Consider the following 9,822-nt stretch of genomic DNA (forward strand, 5'->3'; position numbering starts at 1 on the left):
AGTATATTTAATAATGTACAGTATTACATTTATTGTTTATACTTAGTATGAATTTCACACAAATAACCAGAGGACTTCCCTTTCCCTGGACATATCCATTGCACAGGAAATATTTTTTGGAGAAACTGTACCCTCAAGGAACATTTGCAGTTGAAATGTCCTTAGTTTGGCAAGGAGTTCTTTGCTTGAACTTCATGGGTCTAATGCAGTAAAGGGATTAGCTCCATCTATTTATGCAGAGCTACTCCTCTGAGAGAAGTCAAGAGCACTGGGTCAAGCTTGCAATATAATTTGTATTTTTCAGTCCTGAATTGAAAGATGTTCTCAAGGTGAGGTAAAGGGCAATTAGGTTTGGGGGGGAAAAAAGTATGACAAAAAGATGCAAACAATAGTTTTCATGGCCCAGGCTGTCCTGATGGCACCATGCAAAGCAGGTCTTGCAGCTGGAGCAGCAGTAGAAGTCCAGACAGAGAATGCTAAGGGCTATGGAAAATTATTACAAAAAATTATTTACAAGCTGACTGGTGCCAATACCAAAATATCTCATTAGCATTCATAGCCTAGAAAGGCATATCATCTATCACTTATTTTTTAGGGCTATCTAATTACACTCAAAATAATTTATGGTTAAATGTTTATTGCCCAGCTACTCTCCCGTATCGTAACAGCTCAGTAGGCAGTGAGTAACAGTGTGCATACTTCAGAGAGGAGAGCTCCTGCCATATGCAGAGTTCCTAACCAAACACATTTGTATTGTTCCGTGCTAATGGTTATGTCTCCTCATCCTGCGGGGAAACTGAGCTTTCCCTTTCCATAGTGTGAGTGAGCACATTAAGGGGAACAAAAGCATGGTCCTCGGGAGACATTCTGCAATGCATATTTGCTCCATAAAATTCTGCACTGAACAGAACAGATGCCAGTGTCTGTGGATTGCACAGCCTTTAAATACTGCACTGAGTAATTTAGCCAGAGCTGTAATGGCTACATTAAAAAATTCTTCAATAAACGATCATATAAAGTTGGCTATGAGATCTTTTTCATTCTCCAAGAAGAGTGAGAAATAGAAAAACTAAAAATAAAACAATTGCTTGTGAATCATAGGAATTGGAAGTACAGAAAAGGGTTATTTCCCAAGCAAGTGTTAGTTGGCAGAGTGCTGGGAAGTCGTCTGTTCCTTGAGGGGCTGTGCCATGGCTGCTGCCCCATGGCCATGCCCAAAACTGAGGGCACTTAATTATTTTCAGAGCACATTCCATTTCCTGTGGCTCGTGCAGACCAGATCTTGTGCCCAGGATTGGAATGTCATGTTCTTCCCTTTATTCAAATGTAAAACTAGCCTTGAATTAGATTGATTGTTGAGCCCCTGTTTCAGCTGCTGGATGTGCAGCATCTCTGATAGCATTTGATGTCTCCTGACATCAATCCAACTTCTGCTCCTGTGTCAGTAACTCTTTGTAAATAATTGTCCTCGGGCATTTCATTTATCTAAAGTGATGCCTGTTATAAGGCATTTGTCCTGTCAATGCCATGTTTGTGTCAAGCAAAGGGCAAGATTTTCCTGAAAGGAGAATTAAGCACTTACCTCTGGAATGATAACCAGTCCAAATATTAACCCAAAAAGGACAAGATTTACTCCATACATCCAGCGCAGAAATATGAAGTAGGAAGCAACAGAGGAGCCAAAGTGACCTTAAAGCAGAAGACGTTTCATGGTTAGGAGTTTAGGAGGATTAAAGTGTCCTCAGCAGCCCTTTACCCTCAGGTCCCCCATGAGAGATTCCCCATGAGCCTCCCAGGAGTCCCCACAGCTGCTGGAGAGAGCAGCACCTGGAGCTGCCAGGGGTGTGTGCTCCTTGTCTGGCACTGATGCCCAGGGCGAGTGGAGACTGTGGACCAGGAAGCTTCAACACTGTTTGCAGGAAGACAAGGCAATCTTAGAAAATGTCCCACTGCCACCGCACAGCAACTTCAACTTACTCTCCACTTCCTTTATCTTCATCTCCCAGGGTATGCACTGAGTTTTAAAATTTTCAAAGTCTCTCTTAAATTTCACCCATTTCTGAAACAAGACAACGTTGCAGTGAGCAGAGAGGTGTGAAGAGGGGGTCTGCTCTTAAGCAGGGCTCTCTAATACCAGAGTTTGGTAGCATGATTAGGTGTGGGTGTAAAGTTCAAAGCAGGAGCTCTGGTCTGGGTCTTATCTTTTGGACTATTTCAGAAACTCCCTTCAACCAAAAATCTCCCCCTCCCACTCCCAAGTGTTCACATTTATGATTTGAGTTTTAAGATTTTTAACCTTTTCAGGCTTTTGGAAAGCTGCAATTGTGCTATGGCTTGATCAGATTATATAGGGGTGGGAAATTCAGACCTGCCTCTGGATTGAAAGAATTGGTTCAGAACAAACTCTACTTAAAACAACATTTAGTTTGATAAAACACTGATCTTGAATCTTTCCTCACAAGGCCAGCAGCTAAACTCCCATTGATTTCATAATCTCAGGTCTGGCTCCGTTTTGCACTTCTTAATATAATCTCCATGACAACATGCAACTTGGCTACCAACTTCAAAGCACAGCCATCATTCTCCCTGTTATCTCCTCATCGCTGGAGAAGATGAAATTTTACAGGATGAGGGGCAGGACAAGTGTTTGGCAGGCCCTCTTTTCCCTTTAGGGGTATCTTCTCTTACATATCCAGGTTTTGGAGATTGCAGCCAGAAAGCCATGGTTTTCCCTGCTCCTGTAAACCCTCCCTTGCTTCAGGAAAGGTCACAATCAGGTTCAGGTAGGTGTGAATTTCCCCCTGTTCTTTCTGCATTAGTTGTAGATTTGAATAAGTATTTTTTTGAATGTGGGCAGGAAGTTTTATTCTGACTTCCTTGTGCCTCTTTCACCAAATAGAGGTCAATAAACCCAGAAATGTGCTGAATACACAACTGAGTACCCAAGCCTTTCTCTGACATTGCCGTAGCACTTACCTTCGCCATCATCATCTTATATGCATACAACTTTTTGCCCTTTCCTTTTCCCAGTGCTCCTTCAAACTTCTCTACAAAATCTTGTGCCTCCCTAATTGGAATAAAAACAAGCAGGTTATTAAAACAGCAGAGGGGTCTTTAGCTTTTCTCCCCTGCCTGCACCAGTGGGAAAAGCAACCGTGCTCATAGCAAGGTGCAGACTTGTTCTCTCTCCCCACCTGCTCTCTGCTGATCAGTTGCTGTGCCATGTAGAGCTCAGACACCCACACAGGACTGTCAGGTCCCCAAAACACTCATATTCATATAGAAATGTTTTATATTAGCTTTAAGTATTGTTAGTGCCCCAAATCTTGCTCCACACTTCTCCCTGGGTGCAAACTAAAAGCCTGCCCATTTCTCTCACTGCAGAGCTCTCTCAGCCTGTGTGCCTGTTATAATTTTTCTCTCCTGATGCATTGGTCAAGGAGAAAATAACATTGCCTAGTGAAATAAACTCCAAGAGGATGCAGAGCTTCCTTTTATGAACACCTCCCAGGATAAATATGAGAGATGTGCAAACAGCCCAAGGGGATAATCTCAGTGCCAGAGGAATGAGTATATGCTAGTCAGGAGTAAAATCAAGCTGCAAAATGAAACTAGTTTTACACTAGGATATCTAAGGGAAATACAGAGGAAAATAGTCTAGGTAGATGCTGTTATGCTGAGTATGCTGAGCTTGTGAATAAAATTATATTGTATATTGGCATTGCCAATGAGAAGAGATTAAATTTCAGGAGCTGGGAGGTTTTATGCCATCCTAAGCCTGTGGGGAGATGGACTTCCACTTGGTATAAATAGTTGTCTAGGTCAGCCTGTAACCTTGGGAAAATCACCTGTGACTTCATTTGCAAATCTGAAGTGAGATTTCTAAATCTTGAACACATTGTTTTGCTCTCTTTGTGTTTTACACCCCTCATCTGTGCAATGTGGCTCATAATTTCTTCTCTCAGGGTTGAGTCCATGCAACCAAAAATATCTAATGATTGTACAGTGTGCTGAGAGCCTTTCTGGAGACCCCTGCACAAGCAGTGCAACAGTTTTGTTGAGGTTCATTAGTAGGTAGTGATGATTGCTGTAGCTCAGAAATAAGATGAAAGTATGGAAGGACATTGTCAAACATGATCCTAAGCAGAATTTTAGTCAGTATCCTACACCACAGGGGAAAAAATGCGTCAGAAATAACTCTGCTTTGCTCCTTTTTTTTTTTTTTCTTACAGAAATTTGTAATTTTAGGGCCATAAGAATTTATTTGTTATGAGCTCAGGCTCATAGCACAGCTGTGAGGTGGAAAAGCTACTTTAACACAGCTTCCCTGTTATAGATCTTTGCCCAGATTTTCAGAAGTAATTGGCAGTGTTCATGATTCCTGATTTTATTGGAAGATGGAACAGGTCTTGGCCTTCAGAGCATAAAGGAGAGAAGCAAAGACACATGGTGACTGTCAGCTTTGATAGAACAGTCCCTGCAGCTCTGAGCAACCTCTCAGCAAACACAGAGCTGGGCCATCACCACTCCCTCTGGGGCTGTGTCATGGTTTAACATAGCTTGGTTTTTAGTTAAAAAGAAAATGTATGTGTGCTTTGCAATGCTATTTTGAAATCTCTCCTTGTGGAAAGGGGTTTCAGAAGTTCCTTAAGCAGTAGAGCTGGGAGCTGAATCATTGCCTTGACAGGGGAATGGTTTGTTATGAGCCATGCCCTATCAACCCATGGGTTTTCATTTCTCTGGTCTGCTCTGCCCCACTGTTCCCCCTTGCCCAGCACTGAGGGGTCTCTGCTGCTGCCTGGGTTGTTCTCACCTTCATCAGGGTCTGTGTGGCAGATTTCTCTTTGCTCCATAAACCTCTGAAAATAATACAGCATTTTTTCCAAGCAGCCCCATCTCAGGACTGTGCACTAACAGGGCACTGGGCTGCTCTGATTTCTGTCTGACAAATAACATGAATAAGCAAGCCAGGGTACGGAGTTTGCTTTAACAAGCAGCCTGACTGTAGTGAGTCATTTGGTTTTACATACGAGGCTAGAATGTCCTGACCGTGGGTATCAGTTGAACAGATTTGCACTTTGTCTGTTCTTTGGTTACAGAGGCTGAAAATCAGATTGCATATTTTAACTCTGGTCATTTTTAGCCAGACAGGCTGGCCAGGTTCTGCCAGTCACTTTTTCTGATACTATGGTGTTACAGCAGCAGCAAATATGTAATTTCAAGGAAAGACACAGTGCACCTCATAACAGTCAGCAGAGAGCCCGGGAAGGGGGGTTCCCATTTTGATGGGTACCTGAGCACCGAGAGCTTCTTCACCATCCTCCAGGGCTTGTTCCTCATGGTGGAAATCAGTTTTTTCTTTTGCTCCACCTGCTCCTTCAGCATCGCGAGCTCTTCCTCTGACAGTGACTCCTCATCAGAGGAGTTGGAGGAAGCTGAAGAAGTACTGGAAGACACACAAAATAAAGGACACAGAAAACCTCACAGGGGTTAGAGGGAAGGCCTTGATTGGGGTAGGCAGACTGCTGCTGCTGGCCCTGGGGATTCCACTCTGATGTGGGCACAGTGCCTCAACATCCCCTGGCTCAGTGTGATGCCAGTGCCCATCACACTCAGAGCAGGGCTGTTTCCAGCCAGGATAGTGAGGAGCCAGTTGTGTCCCACTACAATTTACTCAATAGTGTGCTTTGGGCCACATATCAGCTAAAGAACATTGCCTACAGCTTCCAGGGCTACAGCTGGCTCCGGAAAAATGGTTTTCATGCCTTCATAACAAAATGGGAGAGATATGGATAGAAGACAAAGGTTGGGACAAGCAAGATTTGGAAGAGGAAGAGAATTGAAAACACAAGGGATACATTTTATCTGGAACATTTCCACAGACCAACCAAAAAAAGGTCTCCATGCCCAAATTTCTCAAGGTACCTTCTTTAGGGGTGCTTTTCTACCCCTGGCTGTAGATACTAAGACTCCACTACATGCATAGACCTGATCCTGGCTGAGAAATTATATTAACTTGTAAACAGCTTGGTCTTGTGGCATTTTAACCTGTTTTCCACTGTGTCTCTTTAAGGAGAGCTGGAACTTTTTTGCAGTCTATTGGTTTTGCCATTCTGATCCATATGCCGCTGGCATGTCAATATCGCTGCCAGTCTGAACAAGGCACCGTAGTCAGGGATTGTTTAATTACCTGTTTTTCCTGCCCTTCTTCTGTTTATTCTCCCCCTCCTTCCCTCTCTTGGTTGTTCTCTTTTCTTTGTTTTCTGATTCCTTTTGATCTTTGTTAGGAGCCGTTTTGCCCCTGTCTTTCTTCTGGCTTCCTTCCTCTCTTGCCTTTTTTGCATTTCTGTTTTTCCTTTGGTAATTTTTTCTCCTAGAAACTCTGTTTTGTTGGCTGCCATTGTCTTCCTCTTTGCTCTCATCTTCTTCTTTTTCTTCTTTTTCTTCTTTGTCTTTCTCTTGCTTTTTGCTTTGAAGTGTGCTTGCTCTGCCAGTTTCCCTAAGGCATTGTTTGTTAGTTTTCTTGTCCTTTGCTTCATCTTCTGCAAGTGATAAAAAACAGTTACATTGGGAAATCCATGCTGGCAGAATAAAGATTCATCAGAAGAGCATGGGTAGGCAGGACACCTGATGCAAACCCTGGTAAATTCAAAGAGCAGGTGCCTGTTGATCTCAATGGGCTTTGTGTTATGCCCTGTCCAAGAACCATGTGGAATTCTGCTTGTGCAACTCCCATTTAGGACACCACGATTTAGCACATCAGTGACTTATATGTGACCATAAGAAGATTGGAAATTAGTTACAAATGCAAAAGCCCATCCATCAGGCAGCACAGACAGATATCTCCCTGACCTGTAAACACACCAGAACAAAGGAAACAGAAATTGCAGTCTGGTACACAATGTGTAGTTTGCTTGTTGATGCGATGTCCTTGAAAGATGTTTACTTTTCAAGGCTGGGAATGGAGTTCTTCTATTTATAGAGAGAAAAGGCACAGCACAGGCACTATCTGGTTTTCTTTCTCTCTCTCAGTTTTCTTTTATATTGGATGGTCTCTATTCAGAGAAGAAAAAGACCAGACAGTCTCTGAGGCACATTTCATTCTTACTGGCATTGCAAGCTAAAAACCTCCTCTTTCCAGAACTCAGAAATGCTTCCAGCTTAAAGTATTGAAGTAGAGCATGATTTAGTTGCAGAATTTTATGGCAAGGGGGAAAAATTTTTCAAAAGTCCCCAAGTGTCTCCATCTCTTTCACTACCAAGCCTATTAAAATTAATAGTAAGTTTTCCAGAGTATTCTGGCTTCTTATTTTCCAAAATTTCTGTCTGATGAAAGTAAAGAGTTGGAGATATTGTAATAGAAGAAGGAAATTGGGATGGAATGGGATCCAGAGTGTAAAATGAGGAGCCTAAAAGGTGAGAAAAATCGAAGCAAAAAAAAAAATTTGAGTATTTGCATTTTTGGTTTGGTGAAAAGCTAGAAATTAATGACAAGCAAATAGTCTCTGGTTTTTAGTGGTAAAAAATTAGTAGGCAGTGGTTGTCACATTTGACACTGGGAATGAGAAGGAGCTTCCAATTAATTTCTCAGGAGGCATTATGCAGGTTTCAGTTACTATGTAATGGTCCATCTAAACTGAATTTTGATCAATCATATAGATCAAAGGACCACCTGCTCTTTTTGGGAAAATGTCCATTTTGGACAGCTGATGATATAGGGGGTTTTTATTTGCAACCTCTCAAGTATTAGGCTAATTATGAAGCATTAATTTGTAACCTTTATCTTACTGCCTCTTTTGCCTTTATGGAAAAGACGGCTATAATTTTTTTAATAAAATAACTTACAATAGTTTGCTGTAGTATGAGAAAGTAAACTACTTTCTCATATTCTGTGAGTAATACAGACACAGTTGTGAACTGTTTTTGCAGAAACAGCTACATTTGTATCGCCTATTCACTGCTGTTACGGTCTTACCTCTTTGCTCTCTCACTTGAGATATACTATACCTGCAGAGTTAAAGGTGTTTTTAGTCCTGTCATGGGCTTTTCCTAATTTCTCTCAAAGCCATAAGTCTCCCTTCAATCCATTTTCATCATTATCTTCTTGCAGCCATGACAGATGAAGATCCCAGTGTGTTATGGTCTCAGCAAGCATTACAGGGAGGGCAAGCTGGACCTCAGTGTGGTGCAAAGCAGCCCCAGCCCTGCACAGGGTGGTGCTTTACTGCAGTGCCTGATTTACTAGGGGCTGACTCCCGGGGGATGTGGGCTCTGACAGCCTCCAACTCTGGGAACATGGATAAAACAGGACTGACTGCTTAAGAATGGTGATTTACATATCACTGTTCTAAGTCAAACCTCACGGGAAAAATCTGCTTGCTTGCAAGAAACTCATGAAAGAGTTTGTGTTGTAGAGCAAGTCATAAGTCAGAGAGAAAAATAAAAGGTATCACCTCTTGTATTTCAAACAGGACCATATTTGTTAATCTCTACATTACCTTCACTGTCTGTGTCAGTTTCCACTTCTCCATCAAACTCTATTCCAGCTGCAAAACAAAAAACGAGGAGTAATTGCATTTGTTGCTGGAATTTACACGTGTGATGCTTGACACAGCTGACCCTTAAGTTCCAGCTGAGCTTGGCAGAATATCTCTCATTGATTATACATTATATTCCTTCCCTACAGAGATGCTCTTAATATTTACTTTAGCCTGGCAGACTGATGAAAGTCCCCTGCCCGAGCAACCTGAAATTGTATGGTCTTCGAGAGATGCAAAGTGGTGTGCTCAGGAAGCCCCAAGAGGTTTAGTCAAGTATTTGGCAGCATGCAAACTGAAATGATCTCACAGTGATACCAACCATCTTCCAGGATGACCTGCAGAGTGCTTTTCTTTTTCTTCCCCATGGCAGGCTCCCGTCTATTGCCCAGACACGGTGTCTGCTGCGCTGCGCACACACCCCAGTCATACACAGCTCACTCCCTCTTCCAGTGCCCATGTGCTTGTCTCCTTGGCATTGCAGGCAGATGGGCACGTCCAGCCGTCAGTGACCTCTTGCTCATGAGCCATGAGGAGGACAGGGAGGGGTGGGAGAGGCAGGGAGAACCGGGGCTCTGCCTCAGCCTACCCAAACACTTTCCCTTCTTCTCCCTTCTCCCTGTGAAAAAAGCACCTGTTGGCATTGCATTGCATTTCATTATTTATACATGAAGGAAAGCCCTTTGGTGGGCACTTGGTGGTGTCGTATGAAACACAGACACAAGTCACGTCTGGTTCTGACATAAGCATGTGGCTGGAGGCTTTCAAAGGATCAATTTTCTTATTGCCATATTCTTTACTGACCTGCGACAATCTGTGTAACCCCGTTAGTCATTCTCCTGCATCTTATTAAATCTCTCAGCCAGTGCCCCTTGGGACACAGCTGTGGGTCAACTTTTGTCCTCCATGCGTGTCCCTTGGAGGGGACTCATGAGCTAATAGATGCAGCAAAGAGTCAGGAGTCAGGATACCAGGATCTCTCTTTCCTTTGCTTCTCTATTCTGTGTGACCTTTGCATACTCATTCCACTTGCTGGTAAAATAGGATAGATTTTCTTTCTAGGTGCTCTGAGGCTTAATTAATTAATGTGAGACCCTCATTTGGAAGGTCCTTTAGAACCACAAAGTATTGTATTGCATTCTGCAGCTTGCACTTTTTCAGTGGGCCAGGAATAGTTTTGTCTGAGTGACGTCTGGAGTAAAACCTGCCCCGTCTGCCTGAGCTGTGGCTTCTGCAGAGAGTGCCCAAGGGTGCATTCCCAGTGTGGGGTTTCTCTTGGTCTCCC

The 9,822-nt window shown here is 42.9% G+C and overlaps 1 protein-coding gene across 1 annotated transcript in view; it reads right to left on the reverse strand.

The window, feature by feature from the left end:
- Positions 1-8,905, reverse strand: part of TMC2 (transmembrane channel like 2) — a 30,656-nt gene extending 21,751 nt beyond the window's left edge. Inside the window, exons 1-7 of the mRNA XM_059482612.1 lie at positions 8,860-8,905; positions 8,499-8,546; positions 6,191-6,542; positions 5,294-5,446; positions 2,977-3,067; positions 1,978-2,059; positions 1,583-1,689 (exon numbers count right to left, since the gene is read on the reverse strand). Coding sequence (XP_059338595.1) covers positions 1,583-1,689; positions 1,978-2,059; positions 2,977-3,067; positions 5,294-5,446; positions 6,191-6,542; positions 8,499-8,546; positions 8,860-8,905 — 879 coding nt within the window. The remainder of the gene's footprint in view (positions 1-1,582; positions 1,690-1,977; positions 2,060-2,976; positions 3,068-5,293; positions 5,447-6,190; positions 6,543-8,498; positions 8,547-8,859) is intronic.
- Between the last annotated feature and the right edge of the window lie 917 nt (positions 8,906-9,822).

The sequence above is a fragment of the Ammospiza nelsoni genome, chromosome 1 (genome assembly GCF_027579445.1).
Source record: "Ammospiza nelsoni isolate bAmmNel1 chromosome 1, bAmmNel1.pri, whole genome shotgun sequence".
In the NCBI taxonomy this organism is placed as follows: domain Eukaryota; kingdom Metazoa; phylum Chordata; class Aves; order Passeriformes; family Passerellidae; genus Ammospiza; species Ammospiza nelsoni.